This window comes from Melanostigma gelatinosum (genome assembly GCF_949748355.1).
Source record: "Melanostigma gelatinosum genome assembly, chromosome: 1".
In the NCBI taxonomy this organism is placed as follows: Eukaryota; Metazoa; Chordata; class Actinopteri; order Perciformes; family Zoarcidae; genus Melanostigma; species Melanostigma gelatinosum.
Genome location: NC_136634.1, coordinates 14,863,156 through 14,878,455, shown reverse-complemented (window position 1 = coordinate 14,878,455; position 15,300 = coordinate 14,863,156). Strand labels below are relative to the sequence as shown.

At 44.3% G+C, this 15,300-nt stretch overlaps 2 protein-coding genes across 2 annotated transcripts in view; both read left to right on the top strand.

Annotated features, from left to right (window-relative positions):
• The window catches only part of endouc (endonuclease, polyU-specific C), a gene marked incomplete at its 3' end in the record, with an annotated part of 101,309 nt that overhangs the window by 46,402 nt on the left and 39,607 nt on the right, over window positions 1-15,300 (top strand). The window lies entirely within an intron of this gene.
• On the top strand, window positions 1,924-13,766 carry LOC306781112 (uncharacterized protein; the record flags this gene model as incomplete). The annotated part of the gene is made up of 5 exons (XM_079273802.1): window positions 1,924-2,067; window positions 2,632-3,251; window positions 4,352-4,429; window positions 9,521-9,805; window positions 12,933-13,766. The coding sequence occupies exons 2-5, from the start codon at window positions 2,670-2,672 to the stop codon at window positions 13,764-13,766; spliced, it is 1,779 nt and encodes a 592-aa protein (XP_079129928.1). The 5' UTR covers window positions 1,924-2,067; window positions 2,632-2,669.

The window sequence follows — 15,300 nt, the reverse complement described above, 5'->3', positions numbered from 1 at the left end:
ATGCAGTTTCAGTTTTAATAGTTACAACATATGACTTAAGCAAGTCTCACCCCAAGGACAATTTGATTTTGCCAGTGAAATATGTTTTCATTGAGTCATCCTTTCTGTTTATAGACTTATACGGAATCCTTTCTGTTGGCAACCTTTCTATAAGAGCAATCCTTTTCAAAACGTTGGCAAAATTATCCATATCAAGTGGATGCTGGAGGCTCACAGTACTTGGAATGAATGTGGTTTTTGGTTATTTATGGTGTGCCATTCAAGTAGCAGTAGCAGTAAACAATATATGCCAGATATGGCTTGTTTGAAGCCCAACTCAACAGCTTCTTTAGATCTCTCAACAGAGAACAGCTTGTTTTCGCTCACCTCTCTCTTTCTTTCCAGACCTCTAATCCTGCTCCATTGTGTCTCAGTGCTGGTTTATGGGAGGGTATAAGGACGTGTACAGAGTTGGAAAGCAGACATCATAATTAGAAACTCCCCATTAACCACCAGTGTTAAAATTCACAATTAGTTCACTCTTCCAGCTTAACCCTTTCCTCAAATCAAACATACGTCTTTGTTTGGCCTTGTGGCTGTCACGTAGTTTGCTGTAAATTCATGCACTTATTTTAACAACATTCAAACACTCACTGGGAAAACAGGACTGAATTGTGTGATGTTTGAACATTGCTTTCACTGACTTTGCCTAATCCCCCAATGAATGCAGGGGTATCATTTTCATCTCATCTCCGGGCCCCGAGCTGTTGTCATCACCGTCATTACAACTTCTGCACTGATAATTATAGTTGAATCACAGCAAAGAATCACAAGTCGAAAGTGTCATAGCACTGGTCACAATCCTTGTGTTGTAATAGAATAGTCTTTCTTACAAAGTGAATTTATGACATTTCATTGGTTGAGATAGTTCTTTCAATCTTTTGCAACTATTACCACTAGTATCTATGCCTTCGATCATGCGGACAAATTGAGTATGTCATTCCTTGAAACCGCCCACATAGTCTTTCACCAACTTGATTATAAAGTTTTTGCTCCATCATCTTGGTTTGAGCTATAGAGTCACTTTAAACTAGATTATTTTATGAGCATGGAAGATTTTAAAAACAGGATGAAGAACTATTAACCGAATGTACATGTCCTGTCACTGATCAACACTGCTAATTCATTGATTGAGGTCATTTGTTTTAAGTATTTTGCCCGTTTCTTGTTTGTGACACGTCTTGTAATATCCTGGTCAAATAATGGTTGAATAAATAAATAATAGATACAATATAAAACGCAAAACAAAAAGCACTGTATGACTTAGCACACAACATCAGGTCAAGCATGTAATCACATTACTCACAGCCTGCTTGGAACACATTTTGGTGCAAATATTTACTATTTTTTTCTATTCATTACTTTTTATTTATAACTATTATTTTCATATTTTAAGTTTCCACTTTTATGTTATGTTATCATCAATGTATTTTGAATGTATTCAATAAAGAAAACCGTAATGTATGGAGCTCCTGAAGGTGATGATTTCAATCTTTTGCGCACAAGACATGTCGGTAATCTTGTGGCAACAGGTTGTTAATGAGGTTCAAGTGTGTGCACAAGATAAAATGAACATCACTAAGTCCCTTAAGGGACGCTGTAGTTTATTCATGACTCAACGAGCGTACTGTAACTGTACGACTCGCTTCCTTCTACCTGCCTCCGGTGAGGACGTCTGTCTCGTGCTTGTCAAACGGGTTTTCTCTCTCCAAGCCTCTGTGTGTCTCTACCGTTCTCACACACGCAGGAGACTAACGTTACAAGCAGGAAGTAGAAAAAAAAAAGAAAAAGGCAGACAAGTAGCTCATGAAAACACGGAAGTAAACGCTGTCGGATCGAAGTTGGAGCCCCCTTTTTCTGCTGTAAAGTGAAAGTAGATCAGTCGACAGCTCAGCAATAGAACTCAAGGCACAACGACTGTGCTAGGGAAGTTAGCCGTCAAGCTAATTCCTCCACTGGCTCAACGTTATCTCAAAACAAGCCCTAGACAGAAAAACAGGGGTGGGGGGGAGAGGAAGACACAGACAAGTAAGTACACTGCAAGCCCCACAGGATGAGTGTGTGTGTGTGTGTGTGTGGGGAAGGCACTTTATGAATGTGTCAGACAGAGAAATAGAGAGCTGTGGGGAAAGAGAGGGTGCTGCACTACAGCACTGTTTTCTACCGGTTGTTTGTGTCAGCAGTGAGGAAAGAGTACACAGCCATAGCTTAGGAGAGGAAGGCTCCAAGGAGAAAGGGAGGAGGGGGGTCGTGCCGAGATTACAGCCGTACTCAGCACTTTCTGTTTGTGAGTCAGTAAACAAAAGTGAGTCTGTTTGCACACACAAAGACAGTTCAGTGACTGCAGATATAGGGTCTTCTTGTTTATTGTCCTTGCAGAATGATGTGTTTTTTCGTGTGTAGCTCGTGTTGCTCTGCATGCTGTTTCCTGTGGCCTGTGCCTCCCTCTGTACATCATCTGTTGCGGGAGTATTATGTCAGAGAGGATTAGTCCTGAGGATCTTGGACTTTCCCCTGTGCAAATACGAGAGCTGTTCACAGTAGGTCACCGCTATTAATAACCTGTCCTCTACTCTGTGTGTCTCCTATAAGACTTATCCCTCGTATCCCCAGAATTCCTATCAGCCACCATGGACCACAGAGGGGAACCCCAGGAAGAAGTTATGGGGCTGAAACACGAGGAGCTGCCGCAGATGGACGGATCATGTGACGCGTGCGAGCCTGACGAGGCCCAGCCGGCCACACAAGTGTGCCACACCTGCAGCTTTGCCTTCTGCGCTGTCCATGCTGACAGACATGGCAGCAGCACACGTCACCCCATAATGCCTTACCACCACGAGGGGACACTAGCGAATGGACTTGGCACCGACAGAGACTTCAGGGTCGGAGACGGAGCCGAGGACGAGGCTCTACTCGGATTGGCGGTGGCTAATGGCGACGATGCTGGGGAAAGAGAGGGAGCCAAGAGTGGTCTGCAGCAGGAGGCTGAGCCGGGTGATGGAGCCGAGGGTGCAGAAGCAGGGCAGGAGGCCTTGGCCGCTGGGAAGAGGGACACCGTGACAGTAGAGAGACTGCGCTGCAAGGAGCACGGACAGGAAGCCTCCCTGTACTGTAAACCAGATGAGAAGATCATCTGCGTGGTGTGTGCCGTGCAGGGTGAGCACCGTGAGCATGAGATAATCACGCTGCATGAGGCCTACGTGTGGCAGAAGGTGAGTCACACACCCAGAACATGATTGTTCAGTCTCTCATGATCACCCACATGACCTCATTAACATATTGATTCAATTGCACAGCAACATAAATAATTCCTATGGAAATTCATGTCCATTTGGCTCGATGCCAATTCACCATTCCTGCATTTCCCAGCTGGCGTTTTGCTCCAGGCGCATTTAATAGGTCGAGGGAGTCGCCACTCGTTCGGTGCAGCAATGCAGGTGGTTGGTCCAGTTAGCCGGGCTGTTACGCCCCCTGACTTAACGATGCCTCTTTCCTAGATATAGGCGATATAGGCCGTAACACGGGCTTATGCCGTTCCGGATTTTGGGAATAACTCCATCATCACCACGGGCTCAGTTCTGCCGAGCATAGCGTTTGTGTTGATTATAGAACCATTTAGAGTCAGATGCTATCAGCACACTGAACACACTCGGACTATGTTATCACACATCGAGGACCGATTAACAGGTTCGATAGTATCAGAAAGCAGGACTCACTTTTGGATTCGTATTCAAGGGTTTTGTTTTTGAGCACTGAAATAAACTGAATCACAGGGCCGGTGCATTTAGCTGTGCTGACTGTAATTCAAAGAGCACGAGTCTTGTCCTCTACCCTGTGGCTGCTCGAATGAAAAATAAAAGTAGAACACCACACTTCACTGGCTTACTCCCACATCATTGCCACATATGGATTGATGAGAGACAAAGAGGGTCACACACAGCCTCAGGCCAAATTATTTACTCTAAACCTACTCCAGCTTTTATCCTGCTCAATGTGTCGCTGTATTCATGTGAAAGAACTCTTAATCTCCGGGCGTAGTGATATGATTTCCTGTTTCTGTACATTGCATTAAGCATCTAGCATGTCAAACCTGATATGCATTGTAGCCTGTGATTGACTGGTGAGCTGTGAAGGATGTGCCCTGCCTTTTCTTGTAAATGTTTGTACGGAGGCTTGAGAATGAGTTCATTTGATGCTCTTCTAAATGATTGACGTTAATGAACTAATAAACAGAGACTCTCTTTGTAGCTACGCGCTGTGTTTTTGTTGCGGCATTGTGCTCACTGTGCGTTTTTGTTTGCTCCACCTGAAGAGCAGAGAGGGTTATGACCTTCTGGGCTGCACACAACAGATGTCTGAGAAGATCAAGACCAAGTGGACCAACCCCGAGGTGAGTGCATACGCCTGCACACAGCACACTGAGGCGCATCCTCACGCGAGTTATCCAGTAAGGGCCAATTTTAGACCCCCCCCCCCCCCCCCCTCCCCAAAGGATTTGCACTCAACCGTTCTCATTTAGAAATGAGCTCTTATCAAATGAAATGAGATTTTATCTGCAGCAATAAAAGTACACTTGACCTCCCTGCAAGACTGATCGGTTTCAGTCAGCCTGACAAATGAACACTGCAGACCCCGCAGGTGCATGTTTACATGTCAATGCAATTCTATATTTCAGTTTCCCCAGTCAATGACTTTCCTAACTACGAATTCCAATTTGGATCACTGACAATCTGATTTGGAGATGTGATTATTTTTCTTTTGTCTCAAAATAGCTAAATGAGTAGTTCTTTGTATTAAATAAGTTATGTCTATAGCATCGGTTTGTGGTTGAACCTGGTTTTGAGGCATGGGAATCCATAAAAGAGCAAACAAACAAAAAAGAGCCATTACTCATTTCTAATTCAGTGGGCAGAGCAGTAAACACTGCAGAGGTGTAGAGACGGCAGCAGTGGAAACACAGCAGTGAGATAAAGAGGGATTAGAAGAAGAGATTATGTCATAAAGGCATTAGTTAGTGAGACATGAGAGCCAATTATTTCCATCTGTATATTTATAATGCTGCCCCATTCACCGATAACAGGCTTTGGGTTTCTGCAGCTACGGTTCTACTTGAAGTGTACAAGTGATGCCATCACCGTGAGATCACCGAGTCATGTCATTGTCAGGCTTCAGCTGATGTCACTTTTCTTTGACTCGGCACTTCTGGGCCAGGTCAGAGGTTGGTTTTTTTTCAACTCAATTTGGTACTCATAGTCATCTATAGAGCGGAGAGGATACCGAATACTGTACCCTGTAGCTGTTTTTATACTCTTGTTGGACTTGTGAAGTACAAAAATCCTCCTCTCTAGGACTTAGAGAGTGAGTGTAGTGTACGTATTATACACTGCTTAAAATTTTAAGGGGCTTTATCCCTCTGTATAGATAAATGACACGGACAAAATATTAAAGACACCTTTTAGCCCAATATAACACAAATACCCATTACACCCTGAGAAAGGGGTGAAACAAAGTCGAGCAATACTAGTGACGAGTTGAAATAATGATCATAACCCTATTTCAACACTGTTATGTAACCTTCACCAGGTTGCCGTCTGTAAAGTAAGGTGCCCGGTGCGTTTTGCACAAGGTCACCTTTCTCTTGATATCAACAACACAAAAGCGGCAAAGCTGTATTTTCACGTCAAGTCAACCTTGAAAACCTTTGCTGTATTTCCATTACGGCTGCCATAGCGGGGGGCATGTTCTGCCAGCGAGAATAAAACCTGAGCGCGGACAGTTCATGCGGTGCAGCGAGAGGCGTAAACAGTGAGCGACAGCATCGGGTCTCGGCTACTCACCGTCCACAGTGGCTGCACCTGCTGTCTCAACCACCCCTGCAACGCCTGTTCCTCCTCATGTGCCCTGCTTATGAAACTGTGTCCGAGAGCAGTGGCACTCGGGAGCATTGCTCAGTACCTGCAGAGGTGTGACCGAAGCACAGTGGCATAATGTAGAAGGTTAATTTGACTGGCCTGCAAGAGGCAACGCTTTTTTTTTTTTTTTTTTTTTTTTTTTGCTGGCAACCGGCACCCAATCCAATAGAAGTCCTAGCGCACCAAATCAACAACCGAGAGTTGGACAGGAAACTGCGAGCGAGAAAACACAACATTAGGGAGAAGCAGAGAATGGCACATGCGTGCGAATAACTTTACCGGCAAGCGCACAGCAGCTAACACGCATGAGAGAGTGTGTGTTAGTTGAGTTCGTGCTTGTGCGGGAACCGAGGGAGGCGCTGGCCCTCTTCTGATTGGTCGCTTTCAACGCCATCGCACCCACGCAACCTGCAGTCTGTCGCTGCTGCACAAATGCAATGTGCATTGACCAGACAAGGTTGCATGTTATTGTATTGATAATGACATCTATTCATTCATAAACGAGAGCGTTTAGAATCCAGTTAAGGATGTCAAGACTCCTGCGGGCTGCACAGTTGCTATCACACAAATGTTATTTTCATCTTCATTTGTTCATTTCAGACACTGACACATACGGTACATTACCAATGTTGCAGTGCTGTAATGTAATAATGCAATACAATAATATAATATGCTTGTGAAATTAACTACGTATGACAAGTATTGATGCAATAGGTATTAACGTCCTAATGGACTTCAGAGAGGAAGAGGTGTGAGCTGCTCACTGTGCGGAGGTATTTAACCCTTAGCTGGTGTTTGCCTATTAAGACTAGCCGACGTAATTATGTACTTTGCTGCAGGTGTGGGGGTTTTAATCTTTCCAAGCTCACATCTCCGTTCTCCACAGGGAAATTAAATATAATGCGAAAAAACAGCGATGAGGCTGCATACATATTAATGTGGGGGCCAGAGGCGTAACGTAAAACATGAGGGGCCTATGCTGCTGTCAGTCACTCGGCCACGTCGGCATGCGTTACTCGTCGTCAAAGAGCCGGACAGGATTTGTGAAGCATGTTGCGGCGTCAGTGCGGGACAGCATGTTGTCAGCATGTTTATCTCGCTCTCTTGTTGTATTCACTCACTTTCTGCTGGGCCGGGTGTCGTCTATAGGACCATGATTTCTCGGTTGTCCAGTGATACGACAAGGCATGTTAGAAACATGACTGGAAATGAATTTGGCTTCCGCAATCTGCTCGTCGTACCTTTGCTTGAAAAATAAATGAGCTTTCTTAATCCCCCCCCCCCGTCCTTGCTCCAACTCTGCCCTTGTAAGCAGCGTGCCGCTGTCTCTCCCGAGGCCTCATTTCATTGCCTCCGCTTGCAGCTATGCAAATGAAGATTAGCACGCATGAATGCTGCTTCCTTGCTAGCTGGACAAATTCTCAGAGAAACTCCGTCACTGAGGGAAGGGTCTGAGGGCCATAGGGCTCCTGCTCCGGATAAACAAAGAGCACTGATCCAGGATCACGCCTCCCATCTGCCACAGGGACTCGATGGTGGGACGGGGTGCTCGTTGGAGGCCCTGGGCATAGCAAGATGTGATGATGGGATGTGTCCGTTTGATAAGATACTAAAGACGACATGTTTTATGTTACGAACCATTCTGTCCGCCCTATTAATGTCGTAGCTTTGTTCTTGGCTAGCATTGTTCTTTGTGATTTATTCTAACTGCTTTCTCTCCATTCTCTGAAACCTGGTGTGACTGCAAAAGAACAGAGTATGCAGATTTTATAAATGGATAAGCTACTGGTCAGGAATTCAGCTTTTCTATTTCAAAGGCGATAATTTCATACTTTGAAAGTGACTGTGTCTCGCTGTAAGTCATTGAGAGACTTGCAATTTAAAAGAAATAGCCCAAATTTAACTAATCAGTATTCACAAAGGTAGCTGAATGCTAAAACTACGCCTGACATGGAAGTAACAAATGGAGCAATTACTGCTAGCTGCTGTTGAATTCATGCTGCCTATATAATATAACAAATTTACAGGCACGTTACACTTGGCAAACTCATTATGAATGAAAATGCCCTGCAGATGTTAAAGCCTTTACAAATGAATATTTGAAAGGAAAATTCAGATTTGCAGGGACTTGAATATTGAATACGTTGATCCATCACGGTGTCCATGACACCTCAATCAGAGGCGTCTCAGAGCAAGGCGTCTGCAGCATCAAAACACGAGCAACAGCTTAAGCATTGAATTATGATCTCCCTACCAAATGAGGTAGTAAATGCCTTGTCATTTCTCAATGTGTTTTTTAAGTGTTAACTGCGTACGTTTGAATCGATGAGTGTTCTGGAAGATTTAATCAGTCTATATTGTAATTAAATACTTTATCATATTCGGGCTCTTCCTACTACTACTACTTGCTCGATGTGTTAAAGTAAAGAAATTCCGGCATAGGATAGTAGATTTGGAAAAAAGCGATGCTTCATTCTCGCCAATCTTTCACATTCACAATTCACTTCAGCATCTATACAAGGAATGGAACATGTTGCTAGTCGAAGGCAGTTGTAGCCTATTGTTCTTAATTCATCAGAGATATATTAGGGTATTGATTTTGGTAAATACAGAACTCTTGCTTTCCAATTAGATGTTAAGTCTCTCTGATGCAGAGTGAACAAAGTGCATTTTTCTCTGCTCATACAAAGAAAGTAAATTAAATATGTTACCTCTTGCACTTGGTTTAATGGCCAATTTGGAGAATCTGATTGCTTGTGCAGAAATGGCATGTACATGATAAAACTGTGGGCCCCTAGGGGCCGTGGCTCTGCCAACCTCAGTAAAGACTGATGATTCCTTGCTTCGCTGGAAAGAGGGAGGCTGAGGGGGAACAAGATAAAATATATGGAAAGGAAGACAGTGAAGTCCTGCTCAAGGGAAGAGGAGAGACCGAGCAGCTGATGTTCATAGATTGAAGCGATTATAACATATTCAGGAGCAGAGATCATAACAAGAGGCTTCGGGGTGTTTTACGTCACGGCAGCATCTGTGTTGGAGGTGGAGCCATCTCAGTGGCAATGATTGTAGGAAGGCGAATTGTTTATTGAGGTGTTTTAACGTAATGATTCATGGCTAAAGAGAGCTCCATCGGGGAACAGGGAAAAGGATTGGACAGGGTATCTCAGTGAGCAGTTTAAAAGCCAAACAGATGGCTCGCTGTGGTAGAAGGAGCCTCTGAGGTCTCTGTAGATGGGATGCATGGAGTGTTCCTCAAGGGGGATCTGCTTCATGCTATCAATTAGCTACTGCATGGCAAAGACCAGTGGGCTTATTAAAGTCGTATCCACGTGTCAAAGTAAAAGATCATTCAATATGTATTTCTCGATTTTGCATCCTGGCCATACAATTTTACTGTCACCTCATCTCTATGTTTACTTGTTTTTGAGTTTATTGTCCGATTTCATACCTACACTGAAGTATTCATTCAGCCCAGTATCTCTTTCCGTCTTGGTTACTTGTGGAGTTATTCTCCTTAAATGTGCCCAGTTCATTCCGACCCTCTCCTGTACCTCATCTCCATATCTTAGATGTCAACAGAGGAGCTGGAGGCCTATGTGAACAGCCAGTTTGATGAGCTCCGCAAACTGGTGCGTCTGGAGGAGAAGAGGACCCTTCACCTGGTCGACCTCAAAGAGGCGTTCCTGACGGCATCCGCTGCTGAGAAAATCGCCGAGATCTCCGTCCAAACCGAGCGGCTGCAGGAAGAGATGGCCAACATCACACACCAGCTGTGCCTGCTGGAACAGGCTGAGGCGTTGGGTCCTGTGATGGCAGCAGAGGCCCTCAGAGCGGTACCGGCTCACAGAGTGCCGGTGAGAAGGACCTTTCTGTCTTATTTATCCTTATTCTGCTTCTAAAACTGCTTTTGTACATTCAGCTTACCATGCTTTATATATATGGTGATGTTTAAAGCTTGAATGCCTCGGCTACTGCGAAACAAAGCATTTCACCTTCATATCTTTAGACTGTCGCTTTACATAACTACAGTCTCAGACAGTACACAAGTCTGATGTAGTCAAAAGTGTCTGCCTTTGCCAAATATTGGTAGGTATTGATGTTTGGCCCAAATTATCGAGTAATGTGAGGGTTTTACGGATCCAGTCCACGGCTCCCAAACGGCTCGGGGCCGCCCTGATAATTTCGAACATGTTTGATTTTTAGGAGTCAAAATCTGGATGATAATGCCAGTACTTTGAGCGGGACCATAATAGCCAATGAGAGAGACAAGCCGGTGATTCCAAGCAACAGTAAACGTTCTAGTCCTTGAGGTTAACGTTAGCTAGCATACTGCTGTTGACAGATGTTTAAATCTCACCTCCAGTTCTCACTGAAGATTAGACAATCCGTGTTGGCCGCGTCTTCCCAGTCGTTTTCTCGCCCAGACTCGTTTAGCTTTCTGTTTTTGTTTTTTCTCACTGCAAAGAATTTTTACAGGAAGTTGTAGCGCCACTTTGCTCTCCCTTTACATCTCCTTCCCCATGAGATCACGTGAGAGAGATCACGTGAGAGAGATCACGTGAGAGAGATCACGTGAGGCGCTGTGTTGCTTCCTCTGGCACGATGGTCTTAATAATATCCTGTAGTGTGTGATGCGCCATTATTTTCAAATCTTGTAGTATGTGCATGTTTAAGACTAGAGAGAAGAAAGTCTGTGAAGATTCTCCTTATGTGTGTAATGCAACCCAATTTCAAAATCGTTTAGGATTTTAAAACTCCTGTAGTCTAAACCCGGCCTGAGCCTGTTGTGATCAAAGCTGCGTCACATGAAGAGGTCTGCTGAGAGCACAAGCAAATGGGGTCAATGATTAATTCACGCAAACTTTAAACACAGAGGTCCGGTGCCAAAGTTGTTGCTAAGGTCAGCCTTGTAAAACAGGGATCTATTGCCTTGTCAATAAACAATTACAAACCGTTTGCCAGCCAGCAGAAAGCTGTTGCTGATCACGAGTATCCAACAGTTTATCATTTCTATCATCCCATAGTCGGTGGCTCCTCAGCCTCTCTGAATTTGCTTGTGATGTGACCGAGCTTACAAATGTTATTGCTGGTAATGACTCGTGCCTTGCTCAAAGACACCTGAGCAGGGTGGTTGCTTGCTTGCTTAACTTAAAGGATTATCTTTCTAATGACTGCGGCATCTGCTGCGTAGTCATTATGGAAGATACGGTAAACAGGTGCCACCATACACAGTTCTGTTCCAAATGAAAGGAGAGACCGTCTGTATTTATCCAGGCGAGTATTATGTTCATGTGGAGAAATGCAGTTTTCCTTTTCATACAGTCAGCTGTGTCGGTGTGATGCAGCTGGTTAGAGAAAATAAATCCTGGGCCGTAGACTGGTGATGTATGAATGTTACAGTGTACACAGCAGAAGGGTACACTGTTTTTAAATACCTGGCCCTTAGTCAAAGAAAGGTTCTTATAGAATTCATATATTTACACGCAGGTTAGCGCAGTCAGAAGTGCAAGCGATGCCAACGCATTTCCATCACTTCAGATTCTGCAGCACTCTCACTCTCTCGTCTCTTGTTTGAACATTGAAGTGGGGGCTTTTACTGCGTCTACATCCCAAATAAAAATATCCCAGCGGCCCATTTGTCTCTCTCTATACTTAAGTCACCGCGTTCAGGAAAAGGAGGCTTTGAGTGTTCCCTGGCGATGATCTACAGGACCAGGGAGGCTGCAGTAATGCTGCTGTGCAGATTGCTTTTACTCGCTGAGAAATGAATCCGTGGGGGGCCGAGTTCGTTAAGGCCCTAATTGAATGCTGATTGTTACCCTGTTTGTTCTTGTGTGTTGGTTATGGCTGGAGTGGGCAGTGCTATTTGGAAATGTATGGTCACAGGAGAGGTATGAGCAGGTTTAGAGAGGGCGCTCATGCGGTACTTATCCAGCGAGGATGTATCTTTTTTAATGCTCTAAGTGAATTGGGCTGCGTTGTATGCGTAGTCTGAGATGTGAAGTGAATGGATCTCGGGGTACCAAAAGAGTCGTTGAATTGAAGTCCCCCTGAACTCACCGACACCTGTAGCCATTCTGTCCTCAGTAAAACATTTGTGATGTGCAGAGAGTCTCTTGTAAGCAGGGAACAACTGGCTCAAACATTCATCCTCCTACTTGCCCCCTCACTGTATCACTGTTAGTCTGTCTCTCATGGTGGCAGTGTCTACAGATGGTACACTGAACGACAATCATTCACTTGCCTCTTTACTGCAGTTCTGCTGAACTTTGCAGGGTGCTCCTTGTCTACGACACTGGAGATGAAACAATACAGTTTTTATACTAATAGTTGTTTTGATTAAATTAGTTCAAAACCTCAAATTGGAAGTTTTGGAAGTGGTACCTTCATTCCAACTTTTTTTCCAAGAGAAGAAAAGACCAGCAGCTTCTGAGCCGAGTCCGAAAAAGCAATTACAGCCATGCAACAGCAAGCCTGTGGAGTGGGGCCACTATGATGTAAAATGTTGCTCACCTTCATAAACCCCTTCCTTTAAACTGCTCCCCAAAGAATAAACCGCATAATTGATGCGAGTCGTCGGGCTTGAGGTCAAACAAACAAATTACCGTACTGCTGGTTCGCTTTAATAATCTCTCATCTATCTTTTAATGCAGGCGCAGGAACATACAGGTGTGGACACGCATACACACACATACCAAGAAGAGGGTCAATGGGGATGAGAAAAATATTCAGAAAATTACCCAATCAGTGGGAGCCAGAGGGAGAATATATATAAGCAACTTTGTCTTCATGATCAAAATACTCTGTGTCCAAGTCTTCATTACAAAGTGCCAGTAGGTACTCATTTGTTTACTTGAGCATTCTCTGATGAATGTACCGGTAATTGAAAAAAATACGTGTATATGTGACCGGCCAGGAAATGATCTTTCTGCCTGACTGGGGCACAGTGCATAAAATAACAAAGACAAGCGACCTCATCAGCCAGGCATTGGGAGTCGGCACCAGAGACCCAACCCCGTCTCAGTCGTGACCCAGGTCACAGCGAAGCGCTTTGAGGCTGATTTAAAACCATGCGGCCGTTTACCCGTCGGCTCTACGTTTACCCGTCGGCTCTACGTTTACCCGTCGGCTCTACGTTTACCCGTCGGCTCTACGTTTATGCGCCGGCTCTACGTTTACCGGTGGGCTCTACGTTTACCCGTCGGCTCTACGTTTATGCGCCGGCTCTACGTTTACCCGTCGGCTCTACGTTTACCGGTGGGCTCTACGTTTACCCGTCGGCTCTACGTTTATGCGCCAGCTCTACGTTTACCGGTGGGCTCTACGTTTACCCGTCGGCTCTACGTTTACCCGTCGGCTCTACGTTTACCCGTCGGCTCTACGTTTATGCGCCGGCTCTACGTTTACCGGTGGGCTCTACGTTTACCCGTCGGCTCTACGTTTATGCGCCGGCTCTACGTTTACCTGTGGGCTCTACGTTTACCGGTGGGCTCTACGTTTACCCGTCAGCTCTACATTTATGCGCCGGCTCTACGTTTACTGGTGGGCTCTACGTTTACCGGTGGGCTCTACGTTTACCCGTCGGCTCTACGTTTATGCGCCGGCTCTACGTTTACCGGTGGGCTCTACGTTTACCCGTCGGCTCTACGTTTATGCGCCAGCTCTACGTTTACCTGTGGGCTCTACGTTTACCGGTGGGCTCTACGTTTACCCGTCAGCTCTACATTTATGCGCCGGCTCTACGTTTACTGGTGGGCTCTACGTTTACCCGTGGGCTCTACGTTTACCCGTCGGCTCTACGTTTCAATAATATGAAGCTTATTGTTAAAAATCGTATTCCCATGCGGTTTTGTTCAATTTTGATGTATAATACATGTTTGAGAATATTTATTTTTTCTAAACTATTTGAAAACAATAAAAAGTGATGTTTTATCAGTAATTCATCATGTGGGCTGATTGGGAACCCCGAATAGCTTTAAAGGTGCACCATATGAATCCCTCAAACTTGATACCAATCTCATCTTATACTGACCTTTATTCTACATGTTTGATAATAATGAATGAATGAATTATTTATTGTTAAATGTATTTATTATAGATCATTGCTGTGTATAATAAAAACAGATTAAGGCTTATTACATATAGCAATTTACCATAGTTTAATTATGAACAGCAGTTTTTTTAAACAGATTCTTTGTATGGGGACTTGGCAGCACACTTTTGAAATACAGCTAAGCTCCATTCGAACAGATCATCATTCCATGAAGTAGATGTTTTTAAATTATGAAGGGAACCGCTTCAGGTTGCCTATTTGCATGGCAGACTCACAAATCTTGGTTGTTTTTACAGTGGCTTTGAGATTTGACGTGTGCACATTAGAGACTGAACTGCCACAGGCCATGTGAATCATGTAAAAAATGTTTAATCTGGTATTGCTATGTGAAGGTATGATTTTTTTTTTCCCGCATTGCTGGAAAGGTAAGTGCGGTAATAACAGTTGGAACAAAGCGTCATAGTCGTCAGTTTCTTTCTAACAGCATATTTCTTCCACTTGTGGGCAGTGGCACTAAAACACTCTTTAATTGGACCAAATGGAAACAAAGCACACAGCTGGGACTCTAACGACTTTCCATTTATATTGTTGTGATGTACTGTAATACACTATAAGCAAATACAGTGTGCATTACTAATTCAACATTTACTTGCATAGAATCTGGAAGAAAAAAGGACTTGTGTTGCATTCAATCAAGTTGAAACCAGACAAATAGACAAACAATCCACTCATGATAGGAGGTCAGTTAACCAACCAAGCAAACACAAAGAGAGGCAGCCGTACAGCAACCAGTGACGAGCTTCTCTGGTGAATGTCAGCTTTGCAGTCTGATTTCACAAATTAACTTCTTGAGTCTGTTGGAGTGTTTGACAAGGTAAACCAAGAGGAATCCCACTGAGTTACAATATTTGAAAGTACCTTATTTGTCCAGATCTGAAGCTAATTAAATTTAAAGCCAAATCTTAGTCGGCGAGGCAAACAGCCAGCCACCGCTCATCAGCTCTGCTCTCCTCCGCTGTGCTGCCAAGAAGCCACCGAGTTCACGGCGCTGTAAATTACACGGGTCAAAATCCCATTCTGGCGCAGCCATCTTGGCGTCGGTAGTCAAGGTCCAGAGCTACAGTACAGTCAGTGCCGGGCAAAATATAAAACACAACAAAAGAGACCGTCTTGTGCGCAAGGTCCTCTTGACTGAAAATACACCAATTGAGATTATGAACGGCATAATAAGTAGTTCGACTGTGTTACATGACAGCGATTTCAACTGTAGTGCATGGACACCGGAGCAGTATGTTT